This window comes from Phyllobates terribilis, unplaced genomic scaffold, assembly GCF_046119375.1.
Source record: "Phyllobates terribilis strain yellow unplaced genomic scaffold, ASM4611937v1 Scaffold_2__4_contigs__length_985480577, whole genome shotgun sequence".
NCBI lineage: Eukaryota > Metazoa > Chordata > Amphibia > Anura > Dendrobatidae > Phyllobates > Phyllobates terribilis.
Window position 1 is genome coordinate 482,516,901 of NW_027362762.1, and position 24,568 is coordinate 482,541,468.

General features: G+C 43.9%; 1 protein-coding gene across 2 annotated transcripts in view; it reads left to right on the top strand.

Moving 5' to 3' along the window:
• MAN1C1 (mannosidase alpha class 1C member 1) overlaps window positions 1–24,568 on the top strand; it is a 222,328-nt gene that overhangs the window by 72,915 nt on the left and 124,845 nt on the right. For both annotated transcript variants that reach the window (XM_073665861.1, XM_073665862.1), the window contains 3 exons: window positions 13,740–13,855; window positions 14,326–14,406; window positions 20,459–20,553. In XM_073665861.1, the coding sequence (XP_073521962.1) occupies window positions 13,740–13,855; window positions 14,326–14,406; window positions 20,459–20,553 (292 nt within the window). The remainder of the gene's footprint in view (window positions 1–13,739; window positions 13,856–14,325; window positions 14,407–20,458; window positions 20,554–24,568) is intronic.

Genomic DNA, 24,568 nt, shown 5'->3' on the forward strand with positions numbered 1-24,568 from the left:
GCTGACAAACTGCTTAGAAGACATAACTAACACATGGAAAAGTGACAAGTACATATAGTCATGCGAAAATAAAAGAGGTGGAGGAGTAAAAGGAGGGGGAGACACAGATATAGGCATGTCATGCCCTTCTAAAATCCAAAAAGTGAGAAGCCGACACGGCCAGTCCGCTCCTGCCCGTGTCACCTCCGTGTCACCGGGTTTGTGCCAGAGCCGCGGTGAACCCTGATGGCCAGCCCCCCTCTCCCAATACTGGTGCCTGTCCGCTGGTGGGTCGAGCGAGCCCCCCTGTGGTGGAGGCAGCTCTAAGCTTTTTAATTTAAATTGTCTCTCTAATTTGAATGAATACACTTTAAATCCATTTACAAGGATCTATTGGAGGGCAAGTCTCATGCCAGCAGCCGCGTAATTCCAGCTCCAGTAGCGTCCACTAAAGCTGCTGCAGTTAAAAAGCTTTTATAAGGATCGAGCTCGGCTGTCCACCGCAAGGCATCCTACTGCCAGTCCCAGCCCCTATGCCTTGGGGTGCCTCCTGATGCTCTTCACTGAGTATCCCATGGTCCCGAAGCATTTCCTTTGAAAAAATTAAGTGTCTAAACTACAGGTGGTGTAGCTTGCTTAACAGCCGGGATAATCCGCTGACTAGCAGACACTGCTACTAGGCACAAAGTATTTCCTGGGCTAGATGCAGTTAAAAATTTGTAATTAGATACTCTCGTTGGATGCTGAGAAAGCATTCCATAGAGTCTCCTGGCACGCCATATATGATTCTCTTAAAAAGCTTGGGGTAGGGGTCTAGGGGACCCTTTTATAGCCAAAATCACGGCCCTGTATCGCAATACGTCACCTAGGCTGAAGATAAATGGAACTGTAGCACCCTGAGGGCTCGGTTGCTACAGACGTATTGCACCTCACCCAGAGGTGTGATATCTCACTCTCAGGTAAGGATGGAGTGTGGATCAGGACCCGACACCTGCATGCATTACACCACATTGCCGTGGGGCAGGGCGACCAATATGCCCCTGAGATGGGCACGACAGTCCCTGTCCCTGGCTGGAGTGGGGGGAGGGAACACTGAGGAAGGGGAACCCTGTAGTGCAGGAGCAGGGAGGAAGCAGTTCCTGGGTGCATTGAGAAGGGAGTATAAAAGGTGGGCACCATCTTAGTTCAGTGCAGAGAAGTCTGAGCAGAAGTGGCAGGGAGCAGGGGCTCTGCATGAGCTCTGCTCCGGAGGCGGGCCTAGTAACAGAGGCCCAGGCCTGGAAGAGGGAGAAGGAAGGAAGAGGAGCGGAGAAGGCTCCAGGAACGAGGAATGAAGGGATCCCAGGGGTGCGGACGGGCGAGTCGCCACCGCACGCCCGAATCCACCTGCGTGGAGGGGTCAGGCCAAAGGGGGAGACCGGTCCCCGAACTAGTGGAGGCAGGAAACGACCCTCAGCTAGAAACCGGAGGCTCTGACATTTTATGTGGCGCAGCCCCTCGCTACACCCGCTAGGAAGGCACCACATAGGGTCAGGGAAACTGGCGCCAAGTTTACCAAGAGGAGGCCCGAGGCAGCCGGACAGAAGTGTTGGTAAGAAAGGCCAGACAAAGGACACACAAAGGGGGTCCTGTGAAGTGCTCCAAAGTTATCTGGGAGTTGTCTGAGCCCCTCACCTGGTGAGCACAGTACGACGTGGGCAGCCGTTACCTGCAGACGTGGTCTGGATAATAACAACTGTGAGTAAAGGCCCTGGACTGCATCACTGACTCCGTGTCGTTACTGCTGCTGCCCTGCACCATCACCCCCATCCTCCGCATACACTGCCCTGAGGCTATACTCCTCCCGTGGGGAGTTATGCTACGCTCTGCTGCACCCACAACACCAGCCTCAGCGGTCTGCCCTGTAGCGGCGGTTCACTCTGACCGCAATCCACGGGTGGCGTAGTCGGACATTTAAACATCAAAACCACATAAATAGTTCCGCCACTGGTTTGACCGCCCTGAGCCACGGAACCGGGTCGCCGCCACGAAGACTACAACCACCAGCATCCACCAAAAAGGGTCCGGCTCCGGGTGTCCCAAGGCCCAGGGGGTGCGTCAGAACATTTTCATCACCTTTCACAATCACCAATGGGACAAGGCAGGGATGTCCTCTGTCCCCTCTCTTATACATCCTAGTGACGGAGCACCTGCTCTCATCAATTCGCCATAACCCCAATATTAGGTGGATTGAGGTGGGAGGCACCGAGTACAAGTGCTCTCTATTTGCTGATGATGTCCTAGTATATATCACTCAATCACATATATCCATCCATGCTGTTATGGCTGAAATAGATCACTTTGTTACATGGTAAAATTTTAAAATCAATGCAGCGAAGTCTGAGGCCCTCGATGTCTCCCTCCCCAAATCCATATAGGATTCCATCCAGTCCAACTTTCCCTTTGCCTGGCCCTCACAGGGTATCAAATACTTAGGAATTCCTATTCATAGAGACCTCTCCCATCTATGTTATCTTAATTTTGGGCCCTTTATTGAACAATTCCATACAGACCACGGTTGGCAAGTTAGAACTGTAAGATTCACTACGTGAACCGCTGGTGTTTTGTGGAAAAGCACATGTACACTGCGTTCCAAATTATTATGCAAAAAGTGTTTAGGAGTGATAAGGGAAGAATTTGTTTGTTTGTCAGTTAAACTCATTGATGGTGATGTGTGTCAGGGCTCTTTATATCACTGTAAGCAATTGCAGACACCTGTGCTAATTAGTTTGGCAGGTGTGTCCAATGAAAGGCAAGACTACTTAAGAAGACTCTCTCACATTATTAAGCAGCCTACATTTTCTGCCAAAATGGGAAAGAAAAAGGATGTGTCGGCTGCTGAGAAGCAACAAATTGTGGAGTGTTTAGGTCAAGGCATGACTACAATCAACATTGTGCGATGATCAGGATGAAGTGTCTTGGCAATCAAGAAGTATGTAGCTGATTCACAGTACACACGTGTGCGTGCTGATAAGGGCAAATTGAGGACTCTTTCCTACAGGCAATTACGTCAGGTTGAAAGAGCAGCGGCAAAAAAGCCTTGTCATAGCAGCAGACAAGTTTTTGAAGCTGCTTGTGCCTCCAACGTCCCCCGAACAACAAGATGCAGGGTCCTTCAGAGGTTTGCAGCTGTGCATACGCCATCCTGTCGACCTCCTCTATCCACTTCACACAAGCAGAAACGGCTCCAGTGGGCCAAACATTACATGAAGACTGATTTCAAAACTGTTTTGTTCACGGATGAGTGCCGTGCAGCGCTCGATGGTCCAGATAGATGGAGTGGAGGATGGCTGGTTGATGGACACCCCACGCAAACACGGCTACAGCGCCAACAAGGAGGAGGTGGAGTAATGTTTTGGGCTGGAATCATGGGGAGAGAGATTGTCGGCCCCTTTAGGATCCCTGAAGGCGCTAAAGATGAACTCCATAATGTATGTGGATTTTCTCAAACAGCACTTCCTGCCATGGTTCAAGAAGAAGAACCGTGTATTTCACAGCAAGATCATTTTTCTGCATGATAATGCACCATCTCATGCTGCACATAAAACATCTGCATCTCTGGCTGATATGGGCATAAAAGGGGACAAACTTATGGTGTGACCCCCATGCTCCCCTGACCTCTACCCCATTCAGAACCTTTGGAGCATCATTAAAAGGAGTGTCTATGATGGCGGGAGGCAGTTCACATCTAAGCAACAGCTCTGGGAGGGTATTCTGTCCTCATGCAAAACAATTGAAGCAGAAACCATCCAAAACCTGACAAATTCAATGGACGAGAGAGTTCAGAAGCTCCTTTCGAACAAGGGGTCCTATGTGAAAATGTAACATCACCTAGAATAAAGTTTTGAGTTGAAAACTGTTTGATTTCAGTTTCTAACAACCTGCTAATGCTTATAATTTCAAAAATGACCATTTTTTTGGTCTTTATTAAAATGAAAAGGTTGATCGAAAAGTTTGGGGGATCTAAGAGTGTGGCAACCCAGTAGTCATGATTACTTCGAATTCTGACAATATGAGGGTCATGCTGCAGGTAGTGCAGCAAGAAGGCACTTATGTGTCTTGCGCATCTCGGAGCCCCAAAATTATTTTCCGGGCTAGATGCAGCTAAAAATTATTTTTAATTTTAAATCTGGTGGAGCTTATTATAGATGGCCTAATAGGATCAGTGCTGCACACTGCTACAAAGCCCAAATTATTTTCCAGTCAAGATACAGATAAACATGATTAGTAATTTGAAAGCTTAAAACGTTTGGTAGGGTGATTTTAACCAATCATCAAGCTTTTACTCTCCCCAGGATGACACAGGGGTAGAAAAGTCGTTTCGGATCCATGATTTGTTCATCTTTATGAACGTGAGTCTGTCTACATTATCAGTGGAGAGCCGCGTGCGCTTATCTGTCAGCACACCACCAGCAGCGCTGAACAGACGTTCAGACAGAACGCTGGCTGCGGGGCATGACAAGATCTCCAAGGCGTAAGTGGCTAGCTCCGGCCATTTATCCAGATTGGAAGCCCAAAAAGAGCAAGGGTCCAGTGACACAGTCGTGGCTTCAATGTTTACTTGGAGATACTCCTGTACCATCGTCTCTAGGCGTTGACTATGTGTCAGACTTCTTGTCTCCTGTGGCCTTGCAAAGGATGGGCTAAAAAGTGGTGAAATGATTCCGCAAAATTGATGTTACCAGCAGATACTGTGGTTCTGTTACGGTTTGAGTGCTGAACACTTGACGGTCCCACGGTTGGCAAGTTGGAACTGTGAGATTCACTACGTGCACCACTGGTATTTTGTGGAAAAGCACATGTAAGATTCTGCAACAGTCTCTGCTGATACTCCTGCATGCGTGCATCCCTTTCTATGGCAGGAATAATTTCTGCAAATTTACTTTTGTACCGGGGATCTAACAGTGTGGCAACCCAGTAGTCAGGATTATTTCTAATTCTCACAATTCGAGGGTCATGTTGCAGGTAGTGCAGCAAGAAGGCACTCATGTGTGTTGCGCATCCAGGAGCACCAAGTCCCTGTTGTGTTGGTGGCGAGGTAACAATCATGCTTCCTTCCTCTGTCCTCTCCCCCCAACCTCGCACAACAGAAATGTGATCAAGGTCTCCCTCATCTGATGAGTCTTCCATCAGTTCGTCCTCCACTTCTTCCTGGGCTCCTGCACCTTCCTCACTAGTTTGGCTGCTACCATGCGCCCTGGTAAAACCATCTCCCCCACCCTCACATGCCTGCCGCCTTGGTGCTGCCGACCTTCTGGACCTTGCAGATGTTAGCCCTTCCGCATACAACTCCTCCTCCTCTACTTCCTCCACCTCCTCTTGTGCCACCACCTGACTCCGAATTCTGTTTAACATGTGCTCCAGCATGTAAATCACCGGAATAGTCATGCTGATAATGGCATCGTCAGCACTAAACATCTTCGTCGCCATTTCAAAACTGTGCAGAAGGGTGCATAGGTCCCTGATCTGAGACCACTCCTCCAGCGTGATTTGCCCCACCTCTGAATCTCGTTGGCCCAGGCTATACGTCAGAACGTATTGCACCAGGGCTTGTCGGTGCTGCCACAGTCGCTGCAACATGTGCAGAGTTGAATTCCACCGGGTAGGCACATCGCATTTTAGCCGGTGAAGTGGCAGGCCCAACAACTTCTGTAGAGATGTAAGTTGCTGAGCTGCGGGATGCGAACGGCGGAAGTGAGCACACAGCGACCGTGCCCTCTGCAGAAGGCCATCTAGTCTGGGATAGTGGGCTAAAAATTGCTGGACAACCAGGTTCAACACGTGAGCCATACAAGGCACGTGTGTGACATTGCCCCGGCGAAGGGCCGCACCCAGGTTTGCAGCATTGTCGCACACGGCCTTCCCTGGTTTCAGGTCCAGTGGAGACAACCATTCATGAAATTGGTTCTCCAGAGCTGACCACAACTCCTCAGCTGTGTGACTCACATTTCCCAGACATTTCAATGTAAAAACCGCCTGATGACGTTGAGCCCTACTGCCAGCATAGTAAGGAGGTGTGCAGGATCCCTTCTGCACAGTTAGAAAGCTTGTGGCATGACCAGACAGGCTTTGGGTGCAGGTGGAAGACCGAGAGGAGGTTGAGGAGGCAGAAGCAGTGGAGGAACTTTGACATAAAGAGGATTGACGCTCAACTCGTGGGGACGGCAAGACTTGGACAGCAGCCCCTTGTCCTGCTGTCACCATAGTTACCCAGTGCCCAGTCAGCGACATGTAACGCCCCTGTCCATGCCTACTCGTCCAAGTGTCTGTGGTGAAATGCACCCTGTCACACACAGAGTTTCTCAAAGAAGCGGTGATGTTGTGTGCGACATGCTGGTGGAGCGCAGGCACACCTTTCTTTGAGAAGTAGTGCCGACTGGGCATCTGGTACTGGGGCACTGCGACGGACATAAGGTCTCGAAAATCCTCTGTGTCCACCAGGCGGAAAGGCAGCATTTCTGTAGCCAAGAGCTTGCAGATGGTGAAATTCAACCTCTTAGCTTTCTCATGGCTAGGAGGAAATGGTCTTTTACTTGTCCACATCTGAGGGACCGAGGGCTGGCTATTGTGCTTAGACGGGGTTGATAAGGGTGTCCCCGGCAAACTGCCGGTCTGTGAGGAAGATGCAGGCGGACATGTTAGGTTGCCTTGATCCAAAGGTGGTGCTATCGATGTCGGACAGCGCTCAACACCAGCTGGTGTTACCACCTCCAAAGAAAATGATGACCTGCCAATCACGCTGGCTGTTGCGGGTAAAGAGGTGGCAGGTCTGCGCCCCAAAACAGGTGTGACTGCTGTCCCCCCAGTCACAGAGGATGAAGAGGCCGCGGATGCACAAGATATGGCAGACGGTGGTTGGCCCGGCCGGCTAGGCCGCATTGTAGCACACTGAGCTTCCCACTGCAACTTATGCTTCATGTCCATGTGCCGGTTCATGCATGAAGTACTCAAACTATGTATTTTTTGGCCTCTACTTAGCTTTTGCTGACAAATGTTACAGATAACACGAGTTGGGTCATCTTTATCGATCTGAAAAAATGCCCAGGCTATGCAAGGCTTAGCACCCATGCGACCTGAAGAGCCACCACGACTTGTGGTGAGAGGCAGAGTTGTGTTTGAGGATGCAGTTGTTGACGTGCTTCCAGTACTACGTCTCTGTCCAGGAAGGCGCAACCTGACCTCGTCGTCACTAGCATCTTCCTCCACCTCCTCTGCTGACCTCATCTCTTGGCTGACTGTGGGTTGACAGTAAGTGGGATCTCCGACCTCATCATCATCACCCTGTGCGTTATCACACCCGTCGTCCTCAGAGCCAACCTGTTCCTGCCCTGACAAAAAACTAAAGTTGTCGCTCCAATCAGGTATTTGAGTCTTATCTTCGTCTTCCTCATTGTCTCCACCAACAGGAGTTACAGTTTGGGAATGAGGGTCTACATTATGGTCAGAACCTTCTGCGTCTGGTCCTGGATCCGACTCATAAAGATTCTGGGCATCAGTGCAGATCATTTCCTCGTCTGGATTCACAGAAGCGCTGGAGTCGACCTCTGATTCCCAGGCTATAGTATGAGTAAACAGCTCTGCAGACTCAACCATCTGTTCTACCTCATACTCAGACGGGCAGCTGGAGATTTGGGAGCTGTGAGGAAGCAAGTGCGATTTGGGTGACACCTTTGAGGACTGGAGTATTTGTGATGTTGAAGTTGATGTGGAGGAGAGCCCACTTAAAGGAGCACTTGATATCCGTTGAAGCACCTGCTGTTTTTGTGCCTCATCTGGAATTTGTAGCGATTGGCGTGGCCGTAAGAAAGGGATCTTATCACATTGTCCGCTAAAAGAAGTAGACATTTTAGTTTGGCTGGAAGATGGTCTTTCTTCTGCAGATGTTACTGTTGCTTTAACACCTACCCCACGGACACAACCTTTTTTCCCCTTCCCAACACGCCTATTCCCCTTTCCACCAGCAGCAGGCCTTTTTCCACTCATTTTGGTGGTTAACTAATTCACAACTCTGGAGTTCTTTGCACAAAAAAACAATGGATGGTAACCGAGCAGAGCTGAGTGGCCAAACTGTGGTATTAGGCCAAAACTATTGGCTGGGTTAGATGCAGAAAAAAATTATTTTGAATTTGCAACCTGATGGAGGTCAGTATAGATGGACTAATAGAGAAAGTCCAACACACTACTAGAAGGCCAAATATTTTTTCAGAGGTAGATGCAGAAAAAAATATATTCAGTTTGCAACCTGATGGAGGTCAGTATAGATGGATTAATAGAACAAGACCCACACACAGCTAGAAGCCCAATATTTTTTCAGAGGTAGATGCAGAAAAAAATATATTCAGTTTGCAACCTGATGGAGGTCAGTATAGATGGACTAATAGAACAAGTCCCACACACTGCTAGAAGCCCAAATATTTTTTCAGAGGTACTGTAGATGCAGATAAAAATTAGTTTTAATTTGCAACCTGATGGAGGTCAGTATAGATGGACTAATAGAGAAAGTCCGACACACTACTAGAAGGCCAAATATTTTTTCAGAGGTAGATGCAGAAAAAAATATATTCAGTTTGCAACCTGATGGAGGTCAGTATAGATGGATTAATAGAACAAGACCCACACACAGCTAGAAGCCCAATATTTTTTCAGAGGTAGATGCAGAAAAAAATATATTCAGTTTGCAACCTGATGGAGGTCAGTATAGATGGACTAATAGAACAAGTCCCACACACTGCTAGAAGCCCAAATATTTTTTCAGAGGTACTGTAGATGCAGATAAAAATTAGTTTTAATTTGCAACCTGATGGAGGTCAGTATAGATGGACTAATAGAGAAAGTCCGACACACTACTAGAAGGCCAAATATTTTTTCAGAGGTAGATGCAGAAAAAAATATATTCAGTTTGCAACCTGATGGAGGTCACTATAGATGGATTAATAGAACAAGACCCACACACAGCTAGAAGCCCAATATTTTTTCAGAGATAGATGCAGAAAAAAATATATTCAGTTTGCAACCTGATGGAGGTCAGTATAGATGGACTAATAGAACAAGTCCCACACACTGCTAGAAGCCCAAATATTTTTTCAGAGGTACTGTAGATGCAGATAAAAATTAGTTTTAATTTGCAACCTGATGGAGGTTAGTATAGATGGACTAATAGAGAAAGTCCGACACACTACTAGAAGGCCAAATATTTTTTCAGAGGTAGATGCAGAAAAAAATATATTCAGTTTGCAACCTGATGGAGGTCAGTATAGATGGATTAATAGAACAAGACCCACACACAGCTAGAAGCCAAATATTTTTTCAGAGGTAGATGCAGAAAAAAATATATTCAGTTTGCAACCTGATGGAGGTCAGTATAGATGGACTAATAGAACAAGTCCCACACACTGCTAGAAGCCCAAATATTTTTTCAGAGGTACTGTAGATGCAGATAAAAATTAGTTTTAATTTGCAACCTGATGGAGGTCAGTATAGATGGACTAATAGAGAAAGTCCGACACACTACTAGAAGGCCAAATATTTTTTCAGAGGTAGATGCAGAAAAAAATATATTCAGTTTGCAACCTGATGGAGGTCAGTATAGATGGATTAATAGAACAAGACCCACACACAGCTAGAAGCCCAATATTTTTTCAGAGGTAGATGCAGAAAAAAATATATTCAGTTTGCAACCTGATGGAGGTCAGTATAGATGGACTAATAGAACAAGTCCCACACACTGCTAGAAGCCCAAATATTTTTTCAGAGGTACTGTAGATGCAGATAAAAATTAGTTTTAATTTGCAACCTGATGGAGGTCAGTATAGATGGACTAATAGAGAAAGTCCGACACACTACTAGAAGGCCAAATATTTTTTCAGAGGTAGATGCAGAAAAAAATATATTCAGTTTGCAACCTGATGGAGGTCAGTATAGATGGACTAATACAACAAGTCCCGCACACAGCTAGAAGCCCAAATATTTTTTCAGAGGTACTGTAGATGCAGATAAAAATTATTTTTAATTTGCAACCTGATGGAGGTCAGTATAGATGGACTAATAGAGAAAGTCCGACACACTACTAGAAGGCCAAATATTTTTTCAGAGGTAGATGCAGAAAAAAATATATTCAGTTTGCAACCTGATGGAGGACAGTATAGATGGACTAATACAACAAGTCCCACACACAGCTAGAAGCCCAAATATTTTTTCAGAGGTACTGTAGATGCAGATAAAAATTAGTTTTAATTTGCAACCTGATGGAGGTCAGTATAGATGGACTAATAGAGAAAGTCCGACACACTACTAGAAGGCCAAATATTTTTTCAGAGGTAGATGCAGAAAAAAATATATTCAGTTTGCAACCTGATGGAGGTCAGTATAGATGGATTAATAGAACAAGATCCACACACAGCTAGAAGCCCAATATTTTTTCAGAGGTAGATGCAGAAAAAAATATATTCAGTTTGCAACCTGATGGAGGTCAGTATAGATGGACTAATAGAACAAGTCCCACACACTGCTAGAAGCCCAAATATTTTTTCAGAGGTACTGTAGATGCAGATAAAAATTAGTTTTAATTTGCAACCTGATGGAGGTCAGTATAGATGGACTAATAGAGAAAGTCCGACACACTACTAGAAGGCCAAATATTTTTTCAGAGGTAGATGCAGAAAAAAATATGTTCAGTTTGCAACCTGATGGAGGTCAGTATAGATGGATTAATAGAACAAGACCCACACACAGCTAGAAGCCCAATATTTTTTCAGAGGTAGATGCAGAAAAAAATATATTCAGTTTGCAACCTGATGGAGGTCAGTATAGATGGACTAATAGAACAAGTCCCACACACTGCTAGAAGCCCAAATATTTTTTCAGAGGTACTGTAGATGCAGATAAAAATTAGTTTTAATTTGCAACCTGATGGAGGTCAGTATAGATGGACTAATAGAGAAAGTCCGACACACTACTAGAAGGCCAAATATTGTTTCAGAGGTAGATGCAGAAAAAAATATATTCAGTTTGCAACCTGATGGAGGTCAGTATAGATGGATTAATAGAACAAGACCCACACACAGCTAGAAGCCCAATATTTTTTCAGAGGTAGATGCAGAAAAAAATATATTCAGTTTGCAACCTGATGGAGGTCAGTATAGATGGATTAATAGAACAAGACCCACACACAGCTAGAAGCCCAATATTTTTTCAGAGGTAGATGCAGAAAAAAATATATTCAGTTTGCAACCTGATGGAGGTCAGTATAGATGGACTAATAGAACAAGTCCCACACACTGCTAGAAGCCCAAATATTTTTTCAGAGGTACTGTAGATGCAGATAAAAATTAGTTTTAATTTGCAACCTGATGGAGGTCAGTATAGATGGACTAATAGAGAAAGTCCGACACACTACTAGAAGGCCAAATATTTTTTCAGAGGTAGATGCAGAAAAAAATATATTCAGTTTGCAACCTGATGGAGGTCAGTATAGATGGACTAATACAACAAGTCCCACACACAGCTAGAAGCCCAAATATTTTTTCAGAGGTACTGTAGATGCAGATAAAAATTAGTTTTAATTTGCAACCTGATGGAGGTCAGTATAGATGGACTAATAGAGAAAGTCCGACACACTACTAGAAGGCCAAATATTTTTTCAGAGCTAGATGCAGAAAAAAATTATATTCAGTTTGCAACCTGATGGAGGTCAGTATAGATGGACTAATAGAGAAAGTCCGACACACTACTAGAAGGCCAAATATTTTTTCAGAGGTAGATGCAGAAAAAAATGTATTCAGTTTGCAACCTGATGGAGGTCAGTATAGATGGATTAATAGAACAAGACCCACACACAGCTAGAAGCCCAATATTTTTTCAGAGGTAGATGCAGAAAAAACTATATTCAGTTTGCAACCTGATGGAGGTCAGTATAGATGGACTAATAGAACAAGTCCCACACACTGCTAGAAGCCCAAATATTTTTTCAGAGGTACTGTAGATGCAGATAAAAATTAGTTTTAATTTGCAACCTGATGGAGGTCAGTATAGATGGATTAATAGAACAAGACCCACACACAGCTAGAAGCCCAATATTTTTTCAGAGGTAGATGCAGAAAAAAATATATTCAGTTTGCAACCTGATGGAGGTCAGTATAGATGGACTAATAGAACAAGTCCCACACACTGCTAGAAGCCCAAATATTTTTTCAGAGGTTCTGTAGATGCAGATAAAAATTAGTTTTAATTTGCAACCTGATGGAGGTCAGTATAGATGGACTAATAGAGAAAGTCCGACACACTACTAGAAGGCCAAATATTTTTTCAGAGGTAGATGCAGAAAAAAATATATTCAGTTTGCAACCTGATGGAGGTCATTATAGATGGATTAATAGAACAAGACCCACACACAGCTAGAAGCCCAATATTTTTTCAGAGGTAGATGCAGAAAAAAATATATTCAGTTTGCAACCTGATGGAGGTCAGTATAGATGGACTAATAGAACAAGTCCCACACACTGCTAGAAGCCCAAATATTTTTTCAGAGGTACTGTAGATGCAGATAAAAATTAGTTTTAATTTGCAACCTGATGGAGGTCAGTATAGATGGACTAATAGAATGATGCTATGCCCAAAAGATTTTACTTCACTAGGTGCAGTAAAAAAATTGGTATTCTATACACAGGTGGTATATCTTGCAACACAGATAGGCTACTCCACTGACTAACACACTCTGCAATAGGCCAAAAAGGATTAGCTTTGCTAGATTCAGCCAAATGCTGTGAAAAAAACTTGCACAGCACTGGCACAGACCTGCCTGGCAAAAACTGATAGGAACTCATGTAACCTAGTCCTGAAAAGGACTGCAATTACAATTAGTCTTTACTCCCACAACCGATCTATTTAAGAGCACAGACCTCCCTGATAAAAGTCGTAGGAAATGCTGTAACCTAGTCCTTAAAAGGACTGCAATCACAACTATTCCCTACTCCCAAGCTATCTGTATATTTGTGCGAAAATTGGCTTGAAATTAACAAGGTATAGCGCACACAGCAACAGCGGTGCCGTCTAACACGCAGCTGCAGCAGTGAGAAAATGGTGGCGACGGGGAAAATGGCTTGGTCTTATAGGGCAAGGACATGTGACATACACTGCCAATGACACATGCCCTTGCTTGTGTGAAAAAAAGCACTTCGCTCCGTGTGTGCGCTGCTGATAGGCTGACAGATTGCACCTCCCCACTGTAAATGCGGGAAAGAGAAAAAAAAAATGGAGATCTTCATTGTTCCTGCAGAGATCCATCCCCTGCCCCTCCCCCCACCCTGCTGTACACTCAAACTGCGTATTAACATTAATTTTCATCATTACTGAGAAAAAATCCAGTTATGATTTTGGTGCACGAACAGTTATCGAACATAACCTCGAACAGCCGAATTTTTCTCAAATTGTTCGTGTTCGCCGACCGGCTCGAACACCGCCCAAAACAGCTCGAATTTGAGATTGGCGAACAGTTCGAGTAGAACAACGCTCATCTCTAGTTATAAGCTTAAAAAGACTTGTGCCTCAATAGATTTGGTGACCTCTATATCTTTCCAAGTGTAGCAGCGCTTGTCTTATATTACCCACAAGCACCATGATGCCGATAATGGACTTGAATACTTTGTTTAGTCTTGACTCGTAATCATCATAAATCTTCATAATCGAATGGGATTACACTGCAGTTATCTCTTTCTTTCAAACAGGGGGATTAAAAGGAGCTACAATAGTGGATGCTCTGGACACTCTTTACATAATGGATTTGGAGGAAGAGTTTGAAGATGCCGCAAAGTGGGTAGAGAATAGCCTAGATCTGAATGTGGTAAGAATAATTCTCATCAAAAGCCCATATGGTTTAACACGTTATTGGCTATAGTATACATTGACAACAGAAATTGTATGTTGTAGGCATTGTGCAGGTTCCTCCATAGTTGGATCCGCATTCAGCTAAACTCAAGTCATGCCCTTCCCTTGCCTGTTCTTGAAAACCACAGGGTAGCACAATTCAAGCACATTTCCTAATTGATATAGCATGTAACGTGTGAGGAGCTTTCCTGAAATGTAATTTATAACTTCCTCAGACATCTATTACATGCTTTAATGAATTGTGCTGTTGACTAGTCTAAGAACTGAAGAAGTGTCTCTCTCTGGATGCAATTACTCTGATCAACTTTTATGATAATACAACACTTTGAGAATGATAAATGATGATGTATGACGGATTTCTAGCTACATAAAGCGTAAACGCATCTGTCTTTCATATTGCATTGTATTTCTCTTGTTTCCCATTAGAATGGCGAGGCTTCATTGTTTGAAGTTAACATCCGTTACGTAGGAGGGTTACTCTCTGCTTATTACCTGTCAGGACGAGAGGTGAGAAAAAATGCCATTTAAAATATGTTTTCGTAAAGCAGATTGACAAAGCGAAAAATACTTCAGACCACCACCTGAATGTATATATAGCACTGACATATTCGGTAGCATAGTACAGAGGATGCACTCACATACGTCTTTAAAACACTTTAGGGACAATTCCATAAGAAGTCTCATGCCCTAAAGTTGGTAGTAAAAGAGGAACATTGGGGCTTGTATAAAATATAGTAGATTCTGACTGTTTTGGCATAAATCTGTCTAACAAAATGTTACATGCTATTCAATCTTATGTGTGATTTCTATTTAAATTTACAAAGCTGATCCAAATATATTTTTCTATGTCCCTATTGTCTCACCCCGTGCTCTTATGGTGTAGTTTTCTATATTTGCTTTGAAAACCAGCTGATTAATAGCAATGTTCTGCAGTTTTAGTGCTATTTTCGTTACTTCCACTTTCCGAACGCAGCTGATTGCAACGCATACATAGGATCCTGAAATGTTAATCAAACATCTCAGGGGTATCGCCTCAGCTGACTCCAAACTGCAGATTACGTGCATCAAAGTCTCAATCATGTAGAACATAATGCTAGAGAATACTTTAGTACTATTCCCAAATAAAGAAAAATATTTATGTAAAAATAATAAAAAAATAATGCTGCAATGAAGATGTGATTGTGACACTCACAGATATAACTTAAAGGGGTACTCAGCTCAATTGAAAAAAATTCCCATAGGGCAGGCAGGGTGGTCAAACAATAAAAGAAGATAGACTCACCCCTGGATTCCACAGCCCGCTCTACCACTGACTAAAAGCAGCGACGTTGCTGACCTGTCTGCTGCAGCTGATTGGTTGCAGGGTCACTGGTGCAGGGTGATCACATCTGGTGCAGTGGAAAGCATTGGATTAGCGTGGCAATATAATCCAAGGATGAATATATTTTCTCTTATTTTTTACCATTCTGGTTACCCTCTGGCAATTTTAACAGTTAGGCAAATAACCCCTTTAAATCTCCATTACAGATTTTTTACTGTACCCCACTGGGATACCCAAGAATCCCCAGAGCAAGGCTCTGAAATCTTTGCAGGAATAGACTGGTGGCCACATACATGGCACTGCTTTGGTCGTTCCCTATGGAACTACTGGAGATAGTTGAGTATATCACTCTGCTTTTACCATCAGCTTCATAAAGAATGAATGCAGCGCTGATGTGCATGCAAGGCCATTGGTCCATTCCAGCCATGAATGACGGACCGCTAATGATTGGAAAGTTGACACCTGTCCACCAATAAAGGATTATGCCCAACATTGAAAGTTAAGTGGCTGACATGTCTTTGAAGACTGCTACATCTGCACCCTCTATAGCTTAATGCATATACATCTGTGCAATCTTTACTCTACTCTAATGGGCTAATTTATGTAACTAATAAAACATTCCCTTAGCAACCAATCACAGTTCATCTTTAATTTTTCAAAGACAGAATACACAAGATATGCTGGACTGTGATTGGTTGTTATCAGCAACAAAGTCAGTTTTTGTTTTAGAGTTTACATTATTCAGAAATGTTTCCCTAAACAAATTTCTTTAATTATAGTGATATTAAGGAATAGTGATAAGCGAGCATGCTCGTTACTCGAGATTTACGAGCATACTTGGGTGTTTTCCGAGTATCTTCAGCGTGCTCGGGTGTTATATTTGAGGCACGCCTTGCCCATGATTTGCGACTGTTTGACAGCTTTAATACATGTGAGGAATGCCTATTTCTTAGGCATTCCTCACATGTAGTGATGAACGAGCATGTTTGTTACTCGAGATTTACGAGCATGCTCGGGTGTTTTCCGAGTATCTTTGGCGTGCTCGGGTGTTATGTTTAAGTCACTAGGTGCGCATGATTTGCGACCGTTTGACAGCTTTAATACATGTGAGGAATGCCTAAGAAACAGGCATTCCTCACAAGTATTAAAGCTGTCAAGCAGTCGCAAATCATGCACACGGAGTGGTTCAAACATAACACCCGAGCACGCTGAAGATACTCGGCGAGCACCCGAGCATGCTTGCCGAAAGGGTTAACAGAACATACTCGCTCATCACTGTTAAGGAATACTCTGGCAGTGAAGCAAACAATGTTTGATGGTTCCCATCTCTGGCCTTATCCACGACCACACAAAAAAAACCAATCTAGTGCTAGGGACTGGCTATCATCTTCTCTCACTGGCAGCCAGAACCTGCTATCTGAATGTGAGCCAGCTTCCCTTTTATTCAATCTGAGTGACAATATTGGATCCCCACCTACACGTTGTATCATCTATTTTTACACAGCTGATAAATGGTATTTTTAGATGTCAGAAAATATGATTAAAATTATAAGGAAGCACTTATCTTTTACAAGGAAATAAATAACCAACAGTAGCTGTCAAGTATGTTCCCAATAAGGCGACTTCGAAGATTGCTCTGTAACTTCACAAGTAATGCTCCTGAAGGACATTACTACAAGCAATATGATGCAACCGGACAACCCAATACAGCTATCGCCTAGAATCTAAATGCACCCCGTACTTATCAGATTGTAAATCACAGGAAGTTTAACAGAATCATTTGCGACTCACTAAACTTCATTGCACATGTTTAGTATTGTTCATGTCACTTGATATTATGAGACTGTCTGAGCCTAATGTAAAATTATTGAAGTATAGGTTCAAGTTTTAAAGAAACCTACAAATGGGGATTTTAATGTATAGCTCTATTATCATAATCACTTTCAATGACTCACAGGCTGTGGGTGCTGCACCATAGCCATAGTGTGGCATAAGGGTCCTCTAAACAGGGCCAGGTACTACTGCATTTTACAATAATAATTGTTCAATTTTTCCTTCTGCTAAGGCCATCAATGAGACATCTATCAGAGTAATTTGCTTTTGGCTCAGATCTCCAATTCTAACTACAGGGCTATTCATAAAATGAAATGTGGTCATCTAGAAGACTTATAGATAGCTCTAGGAAACTTGTCAAGGGAAAACTATAGTGACAGCTCCTCTTTAACCCTATAACTCAATTGAATATACCATTGTGCCCCGACTGCAATGCTCTCACTGTATTGGGACATAATAGTATGTTCAATGGATTGCATAGGCACGGGAACTTTGCCCTTGCCATCAGCAAGATGTTAGCTGCAACTTACAGACAATATTCTGCTGTAAAATTCAAGATCATAATTATCTCTCATCCTATCCTTCCAACCACTTTGATGCCTCAGTCAAAAGAAGTTTGATAGACACTTGCTCCATCACCCAAATGATACTCTGCAATATGCCAGACACAGTCTAAGGCCTCATTCAAACCAGTCCGAGTGTCATCAGTGTTTTGTAACCGAGTTTCACCAGTGTTTGATCATTATGTGAATTTTTTATTTCAATGGTGATTTTCACGTATGAAAAAAATAAATAAAATTATGAAGATTATCCAATACATTACAATGGTAATCACGGACAGCACACAGACTGCACACTGATACCACCATGTGCTGTCTGTGATTTTCACGGACCCATAGATTTGTATGGGCAATTTTGATCTGTGACTCTGGTCAAAAACGAATATCTCTCCGTTATTTTTTTGTTGACATAAAATAAAAAACCAAAGCATGTGAATAACTCCATAGACTATAATAGGTATGTGTTTTATCCATGAAAATCACAGAAAGAACACATACAGTGGGGGAAATAAGTATTTGATACACTGCTAATTTTGGAAGTTTTCCCACCTACAAATAATGGAGAGGTTTGTAATTTTTATCGTAGGTACACTTCAAATATGAGAGACAGAATCTAAAAATAAAAAATCTGAAATTCACATTGTATAATTTTTAAATAATTAAATTGCATTTTTTGCATGAAATAAGTATTTAATCACCTACCAACCAGCAAGAATTTTGGCTCTTACAGACCTATTAGTTTTTCTTTAAGAAGCCCTCATATTCTGCATTCATCACCTCTATTGATTGCACCTGTTTGAACTTGTTACCTGTATAAAAGACACCTGTCCACACACTTAATCAATCACACTCCAACCTCTCCACCATGGCCAAGACCAAAGAGCTGTCTAAGGACACCAGGGACAAAATTGTAGACCTGCACAAGGCTGGGATGGGCTACAGGACAATAGACAAGCAGCTTGGTGAGAAGGCAAAAACTGTTAGCACAATTATTAGAAAATGGAAGAAACACAAGATGACTGTCAATCTTCCTCGGTCTGGGCCTTCATACAAGATCTCGCCTCATGGGGTAAGGATGATTCTGAGAAAGGTCAGGAATCAGCCCAGAACTACATTGGAAAACCTCGTCAATGACCTGAAGAGAACTGGGACCATAGCCTCAAACATTACCATTGGTAACACACTACGCTGTCATGGATTAAAATCCTGCAGGGCATACAAGGTCCCCTTGCTCATGCCAGCACATGTCCAGGTCCGTTTGAAGTGCACCAATGACCATCTGGATGATCCAGAGGAGCCATGGGAGTAGGTCATGTGGTCAGATGAGACCAAAATAGAACTTTTTGGTATCAATTCCACTCGCCATGTTTGGAGGAAGAAGAAGGATGAGTACAACCCAAATAACACCATCCTAACCGTGAAGCATGGTGGGGGAAACATCATACTTTGCTGTGCTTTTCTACAAAGGGGACAGGACGACTGCACCATATTGAAGGGAGGATGGATGGGGCCTTATATTGTGAGATTTTGGCCAACAACCTGCTTTCCTCAGTAAGAACATTGAAGATGGGTTGTGGCTGGGTTTCCAGCAGGACAATGACCCAAAACACACAGCCAGAGCGACTAAGGAGTGGCTCCGTAAGAAACATTTCAAGGTCCTTGAGTGGCCTAGCCAGTCTCCAGACCTGAACCTAATAGAAAATCTTTGGAGGGAGTTGAAACTCAATGTTGCCCAGCGATAGCCCTGAAACCTGAAAGATCTGGAGAAGATCTGTATGGAGGAGTGGGCCAAAATCTCTGCTGCAGTGTGTGCAAACTTGGTCAAAAACTACAGGAAATATCTCTGTAATTGCAAACAAAGGTTTCTGTACCAAATATTAAGTTCTATTTTTCTATTGTATCAAATACTTATTTCATGCAATAAAATGCAAATTAATTATGTAAGAATCATACAAAGTGATTTTCTGGATTTTTTGTTTAAGATTCTGTCTCTCACAGTTGAAGTGTACCTAAGATAAAAATTACAGACCTATCCATTCTTTGTAGGCGGGAGAACTTGCAAAATCGGCAGTGTATCAAATTAAACAAATTAAACAGAAAAAGAAGTGAAATTAAGTTCAGGAAATTTAAAAAAAAAACAATTGTGGAATTGCAACATTTTTTTCCATTCATTCACAGAAAAAATTCTCAAAATTAAATGCCAAATGATAATCCAGGAGATGAAAATTGAAACTTATCCTGCAAGAAAAACAAAACATTGAAGATAAAATAAAATATTCTAATGTACCAAAGAAGAAATAAAAAAAAAGAAATTAAAGAGGTTGTCCACTACTTTAACATTGATGACCTGTCCTTAGGATAGGTCATCAATGTCTGAAAGATGAGGGTTCGACACCCTGCACCCCCGTCGATCAGCTGCTGTCGGTGTTAGTACTCACTTGCGGAGCTGGCTGTCTTCTGATAGTGGCTGAGGCTTGGTACTACACATCTGCCTCATATTCAAATCAATAGGAGGCGGATGTGTGGTACCCGGCTTCGGCCATTATCAGAAGACAGCCAGCTTTGTAAGTGAGTACTTGTGGCCAGCGGCCAACGCCGACAGCAGCTAATCGGTGGGGGTGCCGGGTGTTGGACACTGACTGATCAAACATTGATGGCTTATCCTAAGTATAGGTCATCAATGTTAAAGTAGTGGACAACCTCTTTAAAGCTCTGAGCTGAAAGCCAAATTTAGGCCAGTCCGTAAGGTGTTAACTGTTTTGTGCAGTTATATTTTTTAATAGGAGAAAAAGATCTGAAAATGAGCAAAACCTAAATAGAAATTAATTGTTGCATATGATTCCAGGTTTTTCGGGAAAAAGCAATTGGCCTTGGGAAGAAACTGTTACCAGCATTTAGCACGCCTACAGGAATCCCTCGCGGCATTATCAATCTGGGAAAGTAAGGAAAATCTTCTGCGTTTATTTTTGTATGTTTCTTGTTTGCAAATTGTCCAGTGTTAACCAAATATTATACATTATACAATAAGCACCTTAAAAATGAAGGTATCTGTAAATATCGCAGCCAAGATCTAGTAATTAGTTTCAGAATACTAATTGTATATTGCGGTAATACAACTACTGACATTCAAAAGATCAGTCTTCTTTCTTGCATGTGATGGCAAATGCACCCTGAAGATAACTTCAGACTGTTCTTATTGGGCTGTCATCTTTGGTTTTTGTTATCATTGATTTTTGCTGGCAGAATTGAGCAGAGTCTGTTGAAGGAACAGACTTGACTGTAGATGAGTAATGGGCCTCACTAGGTGACAGCTACAGCAGAGACAAATAAGAAGCCGATAAGGTCAGGGCCCCTAGAGAGTTTCTATTTCAGGAGAAAAGCCACAGGTCAGGGTCATAAAGTAATCATCACTTACGTTAATAGCAAAGAAGAATATTAGTAACTAAGTTAACTGCTGTAAATTGGTTTTCGTAAAGGGTTAAATAGGTGCGCAGCAGTACCAATAACGTCAAACATGTACCAATGTTGTCAGAAAACCTGGATAAAAGCAAGTCTCAGATCATATATATGCGTTATACACCCACACTTACGTTATTTAAAATGTTCTGTCAGTAATCTCTACTTCTAATGAATACAGAAACTGTAGGAAAGGAGAATATTAGTGATAATATGGTAAATATAATGATTGCATTCTTGTTCTCTTTAAAGTAACCCCTTCATCAGTATCAGCCACATTTAGAATAATCTATCTGTTCCTTATCTTGTTAGGGGCTATGCACATTTAATTTAGTTATCCTATAACTATGGGACCAAGTATACCCCTGTGTGTTGCCAATCTACAGAGCGGCATTTAAGCAAGTCCGAGATTGTGTGGCCCCTTGACCCTAAACATGGCTTCAAGCTCGAGGATGAAACAGTATCAGACACAGACACCCATAGCCTAGTGGTTATAGTCTTTCAATGGGGGCACATGCTTAAAAGGCTTGTCCTCTAGTATGATTTTGATGACCTATATGTGTCACACCCGGCATCCCTCCTATATGTGTCACACCCGGCATCCCTCCTATATGTGTCACACCCGGCATCCTCCTATATGTGTCACACCCGGCATCCCTCCTATATGTGTCACACCCGGCATCCCTCCTATATGTGTCACACCCGGCATCCCTCCTATATGTGTCACACCCGGCATCCCTCCTATATGTGTCACACCCGGCATCCTCCTATATGTGTCACACCCGGCATCCCTCCTATATGTGTCACACCCAGCATCCTCCTATATGTGTCATGTAGCACCCTGAGGATTCGGCTGCTACAGGGGTATTGCACCTCAACCCAGAGGTGTGATATTCCACTCCCGGGTAAGGATGGAGTGTGGACCTGAGCTCGGTAGGCTGCATGCACTACACACATCCCATTTCCGAGGAGCAGGCCGACGGTACTCCCACTTAGAAATGTGCAGGTACGACCGAGTCTGTTCCTGGCTGGAGTGGGAGGGGGGTGGTACATCCCAAGTAGTGTAGGGGCAGATAGGGGGAGCAGCCTGGGTAAAGATAGGAGCTCATTGGGTGCTGGTCACCTGAGCTCACACATAGAGGGAGTATATAAGGTGGGCACCATCTTAGATCAGGGTCTTTTGCAGAGAGGAGTCAGTCTGTGAGAGGTCAGTCAGCGAGTCTTTGCAGAGAAGCCAGAGTGAGAGAGGAGAAGAAAGAAAGACCCAGAGGGGGACACAGAAGGAACTCTGAGAACCCAAACTAAATCAAAGGGTGAAGAGTTGGCAACAGGGTACCGGATCCCAAACTGGTGGGGGCTAAAGCATACCCCAGCCAGAGACCGGAGGCCGTGGGCAGGATCTGCCACGGCCACCCACCACATCCACCCTGAAGGCAAACCACGTGTAGGGTCAGGGAACCCAAGGCCAAGGGTCTCCCAACAGAAGGCCCGAGGGAGCTGGACCTAGGTGGATCCCTGGTGGGGACGGCCAGAAGAAAGGACAAGAAGGAGGGCTCAGGGACACGCTCCGGACTTGCTTGGGGGTTGGCTGAATCCAGGACCTGGTGGACGCAGCACGGCTCGGGTGGTCACTCAAGGCTGGAGTGACCGGAATATCTGCAGTAAGTAAACACCCTGAACTGCACAACCCGACTCTGTCTTTAATTTTCATCTACGCTGCAACACCACAACCCCCATCCTCTGCACCTGACCCCCTGAGGCCATACCCCTCCCGTTGGGGGTTATACTATCTAAAGCTGCACCAACACCATCAGCCTCAGCGGACCCTGCTGCAGCGGCGGCCGTAGTGACCGCAATCCAACGGGTGGCGTAGTCGACATAACGAACTTTGTAACATCTGTAGGACTGCCACATACTCTGAGCTTGACACCCTGGGCACGGACCGGGTCACAGCCACTCGGAAGACTACAATGATCCGGCTCCGGATATTCCCCTAAAGAATATGGCCCAGGGGGCGCGTCATGTCACACCCGGCATCCCTCCTATATGTGTCACACCCGGCATCCTCCTATATGTGTCACACCCGTCATCCCTCCTATATGTGTCACACCCGTCATCCCTCCTATATGTGTCACACCCGTCGTCCCTCCTATATGTGTCACACCCGGCATCCCTCCTATATGTGCCACACCCGGCATCCCTCCTATATGTGTCACACCTGGCATCCCTCCTATATGTGCCACACCCGGCATCCCTCCTATATGTGTCACACCCGTCGTCCCTCCTATATGTGTCACACCCGTCATCCCTCCTATATGTGTCACACCCGGCATCCTCCTATATGTGTCACACCCGTCATCCCTCCTATATGTGTCACACCCGGCATCCCTCCTATATGTGTCACACCCGGCATCCCTCCTATATGTGTCACACCCGGCATCCTCCTATATGTGTCACACCCGGCATCCTCCTATATGTGTCACACCTGGCATCCCTCCTGATCAGCAGTTACCAGCACCAGCAGCGGTAGCAGAACCGCTGTACAATATTTAGTGGTCAATTCTGGTACTGCAGATCACCTCTGTACATTGTTTGCATCCTGCTGCTACCGAAGCTGATAACAGCTGATCGTGGGAGTAACAAATGTTGGACCCCCACAATCTGATATTGATGACTTATCCTGAGAACACATAATCAATGACATATAATGGGCAAATCTTTAATGGTTACACTACAATATGTGGGCACAACTCTTGTTGGTTACATGTCAACTTTTAAGGCATTGAGCTTATTGGTTGCACAATAAAATAAAGAGGCTATCAGCTTGGCAGTAGCACTACTAAAAGGCTGGTGTCACACAGCCATTGATTCTCTTATACGAGAGAATCGGACCGATTATGCTAATGTCACTCTAATCAAACTCTGTCATAGTTGATCCGAATGTCACCTTAGTGTGATCTGATTCTCTCGCATGAGAGAATCACAGCCCAGGTGTGGGGAAGATGGAGAACTTAATTTCTCCATCTTCTCCATTGTCTTTGTCTGTACTAATCAGACTACACTCAGATGACATCCGAGTGCAGTCTGATGTTTTACACACACCCATAGACTTGTATATGTGCATGTGAGACGATTCTCGCAGCCACTTGCAGCATGCTAAATTGGCATGAGAAAATAATCACAGATCTGCACTGCCCCTTAGCGTAACATTGGGCCGAGTGGCGTGCCATACTATAATATTTGGGTATCACTCGGCCGTGTAATACGGCAGTGTGAGCGAGCCCGTATACAGAGATTGGTGGTTACACTACCAAGAGGTTGCAGACCAAGGAGAACAGTCTCTTTCACGCTAGTAGCAGGAGGTTTCCAGCAACAATTAACACTACAGCAGCTTGGGAGTTCCAGGTGACCACTATAGCACACCTTGCAGTTGCACATTACAGTTGGTTTAGGGGTCAAACTCTCGCTCCACACAAATCTTTCGGGCCCTTGTCCAACT